Here is a 15803-nt window from a genome sequence, read left to right on the forward strand (position 1 = left end):
GACTGGAAATTAAGTCTTATTATAAATAAATGATTTACAATATATCATACATGCTAGCTTTAAGTAATGTTTAGCATTAGCACTGAAACGGCCAGCTTCAGCTTGATGTTATTGCATCTAATATAGAACTGCCTAATCATATCTTTCAGCCAAAACTTAATGGATCAAAACCATCAGAAGCCATTTGTGTTGGCTGCCAGAACAACACCATGGGGAAGAGATGCAACCAGTGCAAGGAAGGGTACTTCAGGGTGAAGAAAGAACACAAAACGCTGACAGACATCTGCATCAAGTAAGATATGCGGCAAGAAATGCAAAACTTCTCACAGATGAAAAGAGTTTGAGTCTTATGATCTGAGGACATAACTCTGAATATCTGGTTATAGGAGATAAATTGCTAAGATAAGCACAACCTACTGGGGTAAATTGCTAAGATAAGCACAACCTACTGGGGTATATTGCTAAGATAAGCACAACCTACTGGGGTATTCAGCAGAACCTGGAGAACGATTCACATCTAAGCTTTCAGAAATGGAAATATAAGCACAAAAATGCATGTAGTTTTGGCAACAGTGTGAAGACTAATTTCATTTTGTTGGAAGCAGTGTACACGTATGATAGATTTCTTGTACAGCAAGTGGGATTATATCCCTTATGTACATGATATATTATTGTACAACAAGTGGGGTTAGATCCCTTATGTACATGATATATTATTGTACAAGTGGGGTTAGATCCCTTATGTACATGATATATTATTGTACAACAAGTGGGGTTAGATCCCTTATGTACATGATATATTATTGTACAACAAGTGGGGTTAGATCCCTTATGTACATGATATATTATTGTACAACAAGTGGGGTTAGATCCCTTATGTACATGATATATTATTGTACAACAAGTGGGGTTAGATCCCTTATGTACATGATATATTATTGTTCAACAAGTGGGGTTAGATCCCTTATGTACATGATATATTATTGTTCAACAAGTGGGGTTAGATCCCTTATGTACAAGTGGGGTTAGATCCCTTCTGTACTTGATATATTATTGGATGCCATTTAAAAAAATTTGACATCAGAAGCCACATTCTCAGTTGACTAAATTTAGGAATCATTTATTGACTTGTCTTTACAGATGTCAGTGTAATGGACACAGTGACACATGTAAGAATGAAACAGGAGAGGGTTGTCAGTGTTTGAACAACACAGAGACCCCAGCCTGCACGTCTAACACTGACCCCAATGCAGACAAATGCTGGCAAAAACAGGTGAGTTTCTGCAAATGAATCTTGATGAAATGTACTGGCTATGATGGGAGAACTAGAAGATAATTAGCGACACTTTTAATTAATGCTAAGGTGACCGAAAAGGCCTGTGGCCTTCTTCTTTTTATAAAAACTGGGACATACATGTATTTAAAACCCCAAATATGTAACAGATTATAAATTATGCAGAATTACTTTTTTTGTGATGTGTGATTTTATATTTTTGTGGTTTCAGTAAAACTATGTATGGTCATTGGGACTTGGTTGCATGGTTGAGGAGTTGTTATATATTGTAGTTCAGGTTTTTCTTGGCTGATTTAAATTTGGGGATATGTCCATACCATGAAAACTTACAAAATTAAGCCCCTGCAAAAGTTCAAGATTTTACAGCATACAATTTCTCAGGGGCCTCCGTGGCCGAGTGGTTAGAGCATCACGCTCAAAATCACATGGCCTCTCACCTCTGTCGGCGCGGGTTTGAATCCTGCTCGCGCCGTTAAGTGAGAAAGTTTCCCAGTTTTCTTTCGGAAGGTCAGTGGTCTCTTCCCAGGTACATTGTATCTGGGTTCTCTCTTCCACCAATAAAAGCTGGGCGCCATCAGATAACTGAAAAATTGTTGAGTGTGGCAGAAATCATCAATCATATAAAGAATTAACTTCTAGTACTCACTGAAGTTCTACAGAGATCAAATTGACTTCATGCAAATTCAATTAGTCAATCTGCAAACCTTGGACAGTCTTCTTTTACATGAAATCAGTCAGTGCCGAGTGTAATACTTTGACCTCACTATCTTTATAAAAGAAATAAATGAAAATGAAAGCATGGGATTCAAGCCACAGACTTTGGATTTTCCAGACTTTTAATACGGAGAAAAACTTTTGCCACAGATAAAAGTCTTTTGAATGGGTTTGGCAGTCATAAGTCATTCCTTGGCGAATTAATGTCTATCCCTATAAATCAATCCCCTTAATTACTGAATTGTATCATGTTGCTTGTATACAGACAATATTTGATCCCATTAATTACTGAATTGTATCGTGTTGCTTGTTTACAGACAATATTTGATCCCATTAATTACTGAATTGTATCGTGTTGCTTGTATACAGACAATATTTAATCCCTTTAATTACTGAATTGTATCGTGTTGCTTGTTTACAGACAATATTTGATCCCCTTAATTACTGAATTGTATCGTGTTGCTTGTTTACAGACAATATTTAATCCCCTTAATTACTGAATTGTATCGTGTTGCTTGTTTACAGACAATATTTGATCCCATTAATTACTGAATTGTATCGTGTTGCTTGTTTACAGATAATATTTGATCCCCTTAATTACTGAATTGTATCGTGTTGCTTGTTTACAGACAATATTTGATCCCATTAATTACTGAATTGTATCGTGTTGCTTGTTTACAGACAATATTTGATCCCATTAATTACTGAATTGTATCGTGTTGCTTGTTTACAGACAATATTTGATCCCATTAATTACTGAATTGTATCGTGTTGCTTGTTTACAGACAATATTTGATCTCGTGTCTTTGTTGATTGGTAGTGTTCAAAATGTAAGGAGTACTTTATTGGCGAGCCTACCAAGGGACATCACTGCTACAGACAAATGACGGTTGACAAGGAGTACTGCTTTGACCCAGACACTCAGACCAACTGTAATCAAAACCCTGGATCCCTGCTCAAGGGGAGAACTGTGTTTTTCGCTGTACAGCCTCGATACCTCAATGTGGACATTAGGATAACAATTGATGTCAGGCATGGAGGTAGATTAACGTATTTGATGACTTTCAGTTTTAACAGTTTCTTGAAATGTGTCTTTGCAACTAAAATGTATTACCTATACTAAAAAGTGTCATTTCATGTGAAAACTTTGAATGCGTACAAAGACAGATATGTTTAAAACAGTTGGAGATTTTTATCATTTCTGTTTCCAGCTGCAGATGTGTATTTTTCATCGAGTGAGAGGACATTTACAGTCAATGTTCAAAAGGCTACAGGAGTACACATGGTGGAGTTGGACTCAGACTTTTCTACTCCTCGTGTTTCACTGCAACCACAAGTCCGATCACGACGCAGCGTGTTCAACTCCACGTCCAACACTTCCCACCCCCACTTGACGTTACAGGCCACAAATTTCCATACTTATTATACAGTGCAAGAAAGAGGAGCCATTATCAAATTCAAGAATGTTCGATCTCGTCTGGTGATGACCTTGCCTCTTGACCAGCATAACCTTAAAACATCAAAGTTTTATGTAATTATTTATGGCCAAGGTGATGGAAGAGGAAGAGGAAGTTTTGGAAACCTGTATTTCAGACAAGACCAACCCCACATTGATTTATTTGTGTTCTTCTCCGTTTTCTTCAGCTGCTTCTTCTTATTCCTGGCTATTTGTGTTTTATTGTGGAAGTTTAAACAGGCTATAGATACCCAAAGAAGCCGTCAACGACAGCAAAAAGAAATGTTACACATGGCATCTAGGCCATTTGCCAAAGTACTAGTGCTTATTGAACCGGAATCGTGCATTTATTCTTCAACTCCAGTGCCAAGAAGGCGAACAAAATATACCAAACTCAGTTCCAGAAATCCACACCACCTGCCCTCCTTAACGCCAGTGGAAAGCAATTTACCCCCACTGGCTGTTCACAAACCAATGTTTCTGAAAGAGGCATTGAGTCCCTTTGACATTGTTCCCATAGCGACAGAACCAACAGCAGACAATATGGCTGCTTTGAGAACTGTTGTCATTCAGTTACCAGGGGACCAGTCGGCACCGTCTAAACTGTGTCTAGGGACAGGTCTCACTAGCCAGAGTAGTCGAATGAATAATTCCAGTCACCAGAAGTCTGCTAGCCGACAGTCTACAGGCAGACAGAGGAACATGTACCAAAACTTTTGACAAAACATCAGCTGGAGCAGTTTCAGATTTTGTACTTGCCAGTGCTAATTTTTAGCTCACCAGAGCCTTCCAATTTAGGTTTTCTGATCATTTTTGTGTTTTTTGCCAAGCATAGCAACACTTAGGGATTACTTTGTGTGTTGACTGTCTGTATCTCCATCTGTTTGTCACACCCTAAAACTTTGTAATTTTGAGAGATAGGTCTATGGTATTCAGAATTCGTACTCCTTGTTTGAGGGTCATTTAATACATACAATGATTAACATTTGTCCATCTGTCTGTGTAAACTGTGCCGAGGGGCCATACGTTAGAAATGGAGAAATACCAAGAGTTCATACTTCATACAAAAATCACTTAGAACCTGAGGATGTGTCATGATCTTCAACAAATGTCATTTGCTCAAGTTCAAGGTCACTGGAAAGAATTTTATATTTCTCATCTAGGCTATAACTATATAACAAATAGACATAAGGTGCAGATACTACATTGTTATAATACAGATTGCCTATTACCCGAGAGTGTCTTGATGTAGACTCAGTTTGAAGATCATGGGGAGGGGGGTTCGATTTCATGTTTGGGCCATAATGTTTTAACAAAGAAACATTAGGTGATTTTAGTTTATGATCTGAGAGTATCTTGGCCTTAACCCAAATTCATTTCCTTAAGTTCAAGGTCATTGGAAGAAAAGGTTTAACTTCATGTCAGGACTATAACTCTAGACCTGTAATGGAGAAGTATTAAATGTAAGTTTGATTATGATCTAAGGTTATGTGCATGATTTAAGGGAATTCAGTGACCTTAACCCAGGTCATTTGCTAGAAGAAAAAGTCAAAACTTAAATAGGTTATACTCATAATTGACAAAAGTTTATATGAATATGGGGCTTTGTGGTATTTCAAATCTTTCCCAGTTTAGATGAGCAGACACAGCATGCTCAGTGATTCCACCACAGGCTGCACATGTTCCTCGTAACTCTAGCATCATTTTTATTTAGAATTGTATTTTTGTTAGTGAATTTTTATTGAAAAGATTTATTGATTATCATGATATTTAGTATATGAAGAAAATTAAATTACCTCTTCCAGTGGCTTGATAAGATGAATTTTGTAAATCTTTTTCAGTTTGTGAAGATTTTTTTGTATTTTACATCATCTTGCAATTATTGATACAATTAACTAAGTACTGTGAAACAGACAGACTTGTATGTATGGAGACCATTTCGATGTACATGAAAACATGCCCTTTGTTCTGTAATGATCTACAATGCCAAGCCCAGCTCAGCATAATACTCAGTTCATATATATACCTTCCAAATTTTTTTTTATGAAAGTATCTGCTTGAAGTAGTGCTGGTGAAAGGCACTTGCTAAATAATTATAAATGATAGCTTGATTATTATTTACATTTAAGGGTGTTACTGTTGGATTTTCAATGATGTACAAAGAATAATGCTGATTTTCTTAATGCTAGAGTGTGAAGTGTGTTTTCTTTCAATATCAAACTGGAGATGTCTTTTTGCTAGTGTATAACAGGAGATGTCAGTGTTCTAGGTATCGATTTCTTGTACTCTTAGTAAAATGTGACTATTTATCATCCCTGTCAAATCATAAGCGGTATAGATGCAATTTTAACCCAGTGTGTTTTTAATTAATGTGTAAATAAGCTGAGGTGTTGATGTTGACTGTGATTTCCATGTGAACAACTGGCTGTGTTCAGACAGAATGACATGAACTGCTTGTGTTCAGACCGAATGGCGTGTTATAAGGTGCTTTATGAATGTTGTCATACGCTATGTAGCAAGTGTATGATGAAATTATGCATGTACAGAGGAAATGTTGGATTTGATTGCTGTGAAATTTACATGATTGTGTTAAATGGTGTTGTTGATGGTGTCATTTTCTGGAATGTAATTGTATCCAGCTTAAAAGGAATTTCTGGCATATGTTACTTTTTTGGTAGATATTTATAACTTCATGTGTTTCTTTTCCTCTGAGATTGCAAGTGCCATAACTATTAGCTGAATGTCATTATTATTGTTAAAAGAAGGGTATCTCTGCCTAGTCTTTAAAACTTTCAATATATATACACACAGTAGGAGCACTTGCATTGTGAAACCCTTTGAGTAGCTATGGAGATCAACATTCCGTAGATCGTTCAGATTTGTGTTGACGTCACACAATAACCACATATACCTCCTTTGTCAAGTAATGCTCATCTAGTCGTATAAATATATTACACAATTATTTTTATATATCGGTAGGCATTTGAAGCTTTAATCATTAGTTGTGATCCTTTATTCAATGCATTATGTTCCCTATCCCTTTCCAGCCCTGGTGATTGCTTTAATTATATTTGTTATTGCTTTATTCAGTATTTTCCCAGTGCTTTGTGAATGTTTTTTTTTTATTATTATGAAACACCAAATTAATACATGGGCATTTTTTAAAATACACATGTAATAGTAAACTTAATTTTGGGAGTGATTTATAATTCAACGAAAAGGTAACATTGAATTTTTGCAACTTATAGGTAAGCGACGTAGAATTACAGTACATAGAATAACATGGAAAGATTGCTGGAATTATAACGCGAATACAATGTTATATTTAGATCTTTTTTCGCTGATGTAGTAGAAGTCATTCTCTACATTCGGGATGAATTACTGATACATATATATACCTAAAAAAAATTCTTGGAAGTTTTTTTGATTTTATGCAGACTTAATCAATGCAATTTTTGCTGATATGCTTTACTTAATGAACAATATCAACATGGAAGTGTGGGAACAATCAATATTTCTTTTGAATTGAAGTCATATATAAATGAAATCCATTTCCTGGTAACTTTGTTGAATCTGCTCAAAAGTAAAATATCAACACTTAATGACTTTTAATTTGGGGGAAATGTAAAAATATTCACACCTGTATTCATACATATGTAGTTACATTGTGATTACCTAAATTATGCTTTCCTCTCACCTTTTTTTTTTTTCTTTAATGAGGCTTAGCTATTGAAAGATATGTAATTCATTATGTTGCAGTCTAGTCAGTACTCTTTGCTCTAATGATTAGTGGCTTTTCACTCTTCAAATTCAATTGAAGGTAGCACACAAGTGGCTGTGTTTTTGGGTTTTTTATGGAAGTGTGTGCATTTTCACATTTGTTTTTATTCTGCAGACTATTTTACTGCTTTTAATCAGAAATGCACTCTGTACATATTATTGAAATATTATTGAATTTTTTCATGCCCCCATAATCAGAGATTTGGAGCCATATAGTTTTTGGTCTGTCTGTCTGCAAAAAATTACTTTGGCCATAACTTTTGAACAGTTAGTTCTAGGGCTTTCATATTTCACACGTGTACATGTGTTCCTTGTAACAAGACCTCTCTTTGATACCAATATTTTTGACCTCGTGACCCTCACCATGGGAATTTGATCTACTTTCGAAAACTTTAACCTTGGTCATAACTTCTAAATGGTTAGTGACAGGGCTTTCATATTTCATATGTGTATTCCTTGTGACATAACCGTTCTTTGGGTACCAGAATGACTTTGCTGCCATACAGGGGCATCAGTGTTTCACAAACACATCTTGTTTTTATATAATCCCAGCACCCCATCATGTAACAGATATAACTAAGTACTCTAATTACTTGTAGTTGCTTGAAAAGCTAGTATATGTGTGATAGTACATACCAGTATGTATACCAAGTTTTGTACAAATATCATGTGATAAGTATTATACATTTTGCAGAAGTAGAATACTAGAATACTTATATATATATTATTTTGTTATTCCATGACAAAGATGAAAGTCTGGAAATTATCTTTGATAACCAAGATTTAATGAACTCATGGGAGTTTTTGATACTTGACGGAAATCCTTTTGATATTTGTTGCTTTAAAGGACTCATGAATGATACAAATAACTTTATTATGTGAAACATGCAATAAAAGGGCCAGTAATTAATAGCAATTGCTTGGCAGTTTTATTAGTAATTTGGATCTCCAGGATTTACAATCAAAAAATAATTATAAACAGGTATATTTGTTACTTCAAGAGTGTACTTAAAAAGGCAGAACATGAATTTTGAAGGCCGAGATTTTAAGCCATTCCAAAATTTACATGTGGAAGATGAAAGAATTGTCCCTTGTTAGTTAACGTGAAAAACAATGATGTAAGTATTGATTGATATAACTACCCAAGTGTGACTGCGAATTGATGACCTCGCGTGTTTTGACAACATTTAACTCAGCATCTTCATTACATGCTGATTATGTAAATTGTATATAAAAAAAGAAAGAAATAACAGACTGTATACTTGACCGACAATCTAATTAAAATTAGTTGTTAGATTTGTGTAGCAAGTATGTGAGCAGATCTAACATCTAATTTTAATTATATTGACTTGACCGACTGCTAATGTCCTCTACTATTTATATGTAATCCCCCACTAAGAGAGAATGAAAGAAATAATAGACGTTTCTTGGTATCTTGATTTATATTATTATAAAAACTAAAATTCTCTTATGTACGGGTAAATACATGTAATATTTACTCCTGTACTAGAGTTGATTATACAGAGAATGTGGGGGATTTTTTGGTGAAAGTTAATCTTTCTACCATTAAAAAGTGCCATGAATAATGTCCGCATGTGATGAACGATCTTAATGTTTTATAAAACTGCACAGCTTTTTGCCACAGAGGACCATGTTTGTAAAATTATGCTCCACTCCTTATCTGAAGTTTTCCCCTGGTACAGAAGTCTCGGCCTTTAAAGGAAAACACAGTTGTTCTGTTGCGTAAACCTATGTTCAATTTGATCTCGTGGATTTCCTGTATTGTAGTTTTTGTATCCCAATGCTTTGACTTTATTACTTATATACCTGTAAATACATGAGATGTATAATTTAGAGTGATTAAATGTATATAGAGTGATATTGTAGCAAGTGATGACTCAACTTTTGTATCTTGAAATCTTTTACAACCTTGTAAGGAATCACCAACAGCTAGCTTTCAGAGTGGCTTTGACAAATGTTTCAGAATGCACATGTATTGTTGATGCTCATTGGAAAATTGTTTGAAACTGAAATTTGTTATGATATTTTGTTTAACTATTTTTTGTGAAGGATAGGCTGTTTGCTTTTACAGGAGGCACATAGAAAAGAGAAAGGATTCAGACAGCTGTGTATGAATACATTCAGAAAAATGGCTGCTTAGGTATAATTGTTAGCAGAATGGCTAAGTTCATATTTGTTTTTTGTTAATTTGTAAGAGTGTATATAGAGTCAAGCACTTGACAATGCAATAAAATATTGTACTACTTAAATTCCAGTTTTTATTCTTGACCGGGAAAGAGAAGGAGATCCCACTGCCAAGATGAAGTTGATTACCATTTATCTTAGAATATAAAGCAGTGTATAAAAATGTCACAGAATTGCCAAATTTAACTGACCCAAGAAAACTTTATGACAAACTGGATGACTCCAGCTTCTCCATCATCAACTTCCCATACTCCTTTATCACCTGCATCTGGTGCTTATGTATCCTAACTGATTTGATATGCAAGAGCATGATCTACACCTGATCAATTTCTAAACTGAGGCAGGTTACTGAGTACTGACAAGTAAGTTGATGTTTCAGGGGTTTCGACGGTCCTGCTTAAGGTCAGCATTTTGAAGTTTTATGGTTGCTTTAATGATCTTGTTTGCAAATACAGCCTTTCATTAGGTTGAATGTTGTCTGACATGTTTCATACCAATTGTTGGGCAGTTCTTTTAATACTGCTTTTGACTATAGATTACTACCTTTATCAGATCAAGATAGAGGGCTCATGGTAGGTGTGACTGGTCAACTGGATCCTTACTTCTCCTAGGCACCTGGTCCCAATGGTTTTAAATTCCAAGGGTCAACTGTGAGTGCCCTATTCTTTACTTTGTATTCTATGTGGGATTTATCAGATTGATTTTTGTAATATTACTAGGTCATAAACCACAAAGCCTTTTTAATACCTAGAACCAAATTTGGGCTTTTCTGGTCAAAATTTGTTGGTGTGAAGGTGAATTTTTCTTATTTTCATCTTGATATGTCCAATCCAGTACCATGTGTTGAAAAATCTCAAGAACCACTGAACCAAAAGATGCCAAGCATTCATAAAAGGTATCCTTATATATACAATTAAGATTCAAGTTTTCTTCAAAGTGTGGCATCCTCAGAGAGATGGTTTCTTAGACCTACATAGGTAATTGTCAGTTCAAGAATTTCTAAGGCACATTAGTTTATTTTGATGTAAAACCCTTCCTATGAGGTCATTGGATACCAAAAAATGCCAATGTATATAAATCAAGAAGAAAATATAACATCAAAATTTAAGAAGTATTTCATAGGATGAAGATGACCATTTTGGCCCCACCCTGATACCAAAACCCCTACCGTAAGGATCATGAAAATTATAATTTTGGTAAAGGGCTACCTGCTCCATAAAAATATCCATGTAGATTCAATTTATATCAAGATGCCGTCAACATAAGCAGCATTCTTCGTCATACAAGAGTTCAGTCTTGTATTCCAACATATTTCAAGTTCAAGTCTAAACCCTGTATTTCCTACAGATATACTTCTACTATTGTATCCAATCGTTTTAATTATAAACAAATTTTGTCACGCCAAGATATAAACTATCTTATACTTAATCCACCTACATGTTCTTGTTCTTCGTCTTCTTTCAACTACAGTCCAGCTAAACATGTCATTACTGGTGATGTTGCTATAGTTGAAAATGAGGACCTCGAATCACTTATTTTAAAGAGTCCCAAATACAGAGAACATCGGTCTCTCAATTGGCGACAGAACTTCATCTCTATTATGAATTTTGTTGAAGATTGTGCCAGACGATGGGCTAGATGTGAAAAAGAACTTGATACCTCGTCAGAATGGATTAAAGGTATAAGAGTCATATTAAAATCCCGCATCAGACACATCAAAACAAAAGTACGTACCATCTATCCTTCTGTGTTTAGTAAACTACAAGTGATAAAAGAATTAGATAGGTTACATGAGGAATGTTTTGGTTCCAGCTGACAAAGCCTGCAACAACATTGTACTCGTAAGCTAGGTTCATTATTAAAACTGTATTTTAAACAAACTTGGCATTAATTCCACATTTGGTAATCGTACTCCAACTGCCCTTTTCAACAGATGGAATTCTTCAAAACCATGCCTCAGTTTTAGACATATTTGATATCCAGGTCAAATGGGTCGGATGAATATGAGTTACTGTACCTATAGTGGATTCCTAAACTCCATAAAAAATGTTACAAATAACGATACATTGCTGGATCCAGTAAGTGTTCTACCAATCCCGTATCATTGCTCCTCGCGAAGGTATTAGCTGCTATGAAGGAGAAACTTCAAACGTTAACTGTGCCACTACATATGCCAGAAGTGGTGTAAATCAAATATGGATTCTAAAAAAATCTAAAGAACTCTTAGTAAGTTTTAAATCGCAAAACTTTTCTCAAATCAACAACATTAAAACGTATGACTTTTCAACACTTTACACGACCATTCCTTGTGATAAATTAAAGACGAGACTTTTTAACATCATAGACAGTTGCTTCTTCAACAAAAATGGAAAACGGAAATATTCATATCGAGTGATCAGTCATCCAAAGAAGTACTTTATTAAACACCGTTCTGATTCCACGCACAAGTACGGTACTCTGAAGTTGAAATAAAAAATATGCTGGAGTATCTTCCTAGTCTTTAGTGATCAGGTCTTCCAGAATCTACAAAGCTAATTCATAACAATGAGTTTTAAGACGTTTTTTTTTTAAATTTCAAGAGATGTTGACCTTCTTGGTGTCATCTGGAAGGTCATTCCAATGGTGTGCTGCAGCCCAGCTGAGTTGGCGTTGATCGTATTTTTTGTTCTGATTTTTGTCACCAGAAGTCGCGACTTTGATTCTGACCGTAATGGTCGACTTGGCTTGTATTTATTTAATTGCGATGTATGGTTTTTACAATTTTGGTAGAGGCCCTGCTCTACATCAGTATGCATTTAGTTTTTCTTAAAGATATGCAGTCGTAGAGAAGATTTTCGAACATTTATCGATTTTTGGCAGTTTTTGCCCCACCCAAATCCCAGGGGTACAGGAGTCCTGAAATTTACAATTCATGTCCCCATGTCTCAAAGATGCTTTAAACCAAATTTGAAAGGAATTGGAATGGTTGTTACCAAGAAGAAGTTAAAACAGTTCTATTTTTTACATATTTAATAACTGACCATTTTGGCCCCACCCTGATACCAAAACCCCAACTCCTGGGATCATCAAATTCACAATTTTGGCAAAGGACTACCTGTTCCATTCCAAATATCGATTTAGTATCAATAGCACTAAAGAAGATGTTATTTAAGTGTTTTACACATAAACATTATATACCAAGTTTGGCCCCGCCCTTTGGTCAGAACCTCTACCCCGGGGATCATGAAATTTACCATTTTGGTAGAAGCCTTCCGCTCTACATCACTATGCAGTTAGTTTTTCTTACACGTGTGTGGTTGTAGAAAAGATGTTTGAACTTTGGTTTTGCCCCACCTTTAAGGCCCCAGGGGTGCGGGAGTCCTGAAAATTACACTATATGTCCCCATTGTCCCAAAGATGCTTCATACAAAATGTGAAAAGAATTGGAATGCATGGTAGCTATCAAGAAGATAGAAATATTTTATTGTTTACACATCCAATAACTGACCAGTTTGGCCCCGCCCTGGAGTCAGAAACCCTACCCCGGAGATCATGAAATTTACAATTTTGATAGAGGCCTACCTGCTCTACATCACTATGCATTTAGTTTTTCTTACACGTATCCCGTTGTAGAGAAGAAGATTTTTTTTAATTTGTCAATCTTTGGCAGTATTTGCCCCACCCCTAAGGCCCAGGGGTGCAGGAGTCCTGAGATTTACAATGTATACCCCCCCCCCCCGCTGTTCCAAAGATGAAAGGAATTGGAATGGTAGTTGTCGAGAATAAGTTAAAAATATTTAATTGTTTACACATTTTGGCCCCACCCTGATACCAAAAACCCCTACCCCTGGGATAATCAAATTTTCAATTTTGATAAAGGACTACCTGCTTTTTCTATATATCCATTTCAATTTAGTATCAATAGCACTAAAGAAGATGCTATTGGTAGTTATCAAGAAGAAGTGAAAAATGTTCAATTGTTAATGCACGACGAACGGCGACGGACGCAGACCAGTTACAATAGGTCACCTGCGTTACCCAGGTGACCTAAGAATCTTCTTTTTAAGAGCTACAATCCCACTCATGCGAAAGGGCATACATTGTACCTTCTCATCGCCAGGTCAACATCTAATATACTTTTTGGGCGTTCCAGATTCTCACATGATAGAAAGGCATCCAAGGATGTGATCATTTGGGTATTCCTGCAACACCATGAACACTTTCTGTCGAGAAACGGGTGGGGCCACAATAGGGGATCAAAGTTTTACATGCTATAGGAAAAAGAACCACTGGGCCAGAAAAGTTCAAATTTATATGTAAGCTTCCTGACACAGTGCAGATTCGAGTTTGTTCAAATCATATCCTCCAGGGGTAGGGTGGGGCCCCAATAGGGTAACAAAATTTTACAATAATACATGCTATAGGAAAAAGAACCACTAGGCCAGAAAAGTTCCAATTTATATGAAAGCTTCCTGACATGATGCAGACTCGGATTTGTTCAAATCATATTCCCGGGGGTGGGATGGGGCCACAATAGGGGATCAAAATTTTACATGAGTATAGGGAAAACCTGTTAAAATCTTCTCCCCCAAAACCACTGGACCAGAAAAGTTCAAATTGACATGAAAGCTCCCTGATATAGTGTAGATTCGAGTTTGTTCATATCATACCCCTGGGGTGGGGTGGGGTGGGGTCACAATAGGGGATCAAAATTTTACATGGGAATAATAGGAGAACTCTTTAAAAATCTTTTCAAGAACCACTGGGACAGAAAAGTTCCAATTTATATGAAAGCTTCCTGACATAATGCAGATTCAAGCTTACTTCAATCATATCCCATGGGGGTAGGGTGGGGTCACAATGGGGAATAAAAAATTTACATGAGAAGATATAGGGGAAATCTCTAAAAAATCTTCTTGTCAAGAACCATCGGGCGGGAAAAGTTCAAATTTATATGAAAGTTTCCTGACATAGCGCAGATTAAAGTTTGTTCAAATCATATCCCCCAGGTATAGGATGGGGATCAAAGTCTTACATGGGGATATTAGGGAAAATCTTTTCCAGAACCACTGGGCCAGAAATGTTGAAATTTAGGTGAAAGCTTCCTGACATAGTGCAGATTCAAGTCTGTTCAAATCATAACCCCTGACGATAGGGTGGGGCCACAATAGGGGATCGAAGTTTTACATGAGAATATGCAGGGAAAATAGGGTGGAGCCACAGTAGGGGATCAAAATTTTAAATTCGATTTATAGGGGAAATCTTTAAAAATCTTCTCAAAAACCTCCGAGCTAGAAAAGTTACATGGGGGCATTTACACAGAGTAGATCCAAGTTTGTGCAATTCATGGTTACCGGGGGTAGAGTGTGGTCAAAATGTGGGATCAAAGTGCTATATGTTGATATTTGGGGAAAATCTTTAAAAATATCTCTTGAACTATTTAAGCTAGTGCGTAATATTATATATATATATATATATATATATATATATATATATATATATATAGTTTGTAAAAAGAATTCAGTATTTGATACAGTAAATACATACAATAATAAAAGGCAAGAAACACAAAATTCGAATAACATTTCACTGTTAGAGCTTTCGGCTTTAATGCCTCTTCAGACAGTGAAATGTTATTTCAAATTCTTGACTTTTATTATCGGACACACACACACACACACACACACACACACACACACACATATATACATGTATATATATAAAGTCTCTTTTTTGGAAGTAAAATACAGAGAAAACAAAGTGTTTAGAGTTCTCTCTCTCTCTCTCTCTCCTCTCTCTCTCTCTCTCTCTCTCTCTATATATATATATATATATATATATATCTGATATTTGGGGAAAATCTTTAAAAATATCTCTTGAACTATTTAAACTAGTGCGTAATATTATATATTATATATATATATATATATATATATATATATATTGTTTGTAAAAAGAATTCAGTATTTGATACAGTAAATACATACAATAATAAAAGGCAAGAAACACAAAACTCGAGTAACATTTCACTGTTAGAGCTTTCGGCTTTAATGCCTCTTCAGACAGTGAAATGTTATTTCAAATTCTTGACTTTTATTATCGGATACACACACACACACACACACACACACACACACACACACTCACACACACACACACACACACACATATATATATAAATATATATACAGTGAAACTTCTCTAAACCGGCCAGCTGTCGGACCGGAAAAAAGGGCCGGTTTAGAGGGGTGGCCGGTATACCGAGAATTTACATTTAGAGACATTTCAGCTCAATTTTTATTAGATATTTCATTGACATACCATAAACCATATAATATGGTAATCAAGGACTATTATTTCACTATTGGAAATAAA

The 15803-nt window shown here is 35.6% G+C and overlaps 1 protein-coding gene across 1 annotated transcript in view; it reads left to right on the forward strand.

Annotated features, from left to right (window-relative positions):
- The window catches only part of LOC125680674 (multiple epidermal growth factor-like domains protein 8), a 112952-nt gene extending 103438 nt beyond the window's left edge, over positions 1-9514 (forward strand). Inside the window, exons 33-36 of the mRNA XM_048920372.2 lie at positions 150-292; positions 1141-1273; positions 2829-3048; positions 3220-9514. Coding sequence (XP_048776329.2) covers positions 150-292; positions 1141-1273; positions 2829-3048; positions 3220-4184 — 1461 coding nt within the window. The 3' untranslated portion in view covers positions 4185-9514. The remainder of the gene's footprint in view (positions 1-149; positions 293-1140; positions 1274-2828; positions 3049-3219) is intronic.
- The last annotated feature ends 6289 nt before the right edge of the window (positions 9515-15803 follow it).

This window comes from Ostrea edulis, chromosome 2 (assembly GCF_947568905.1).
Source record: "Ostrea edulis chromosome 2, xbOstEdul1.1, whole genome shotgun sequence".
Lineage (NCBI taxonomy): Eukaryota > Metazoa > Mollusca > Bivalvia > Ostreida > Ostreidae > Ostrea > Ostrea edulis.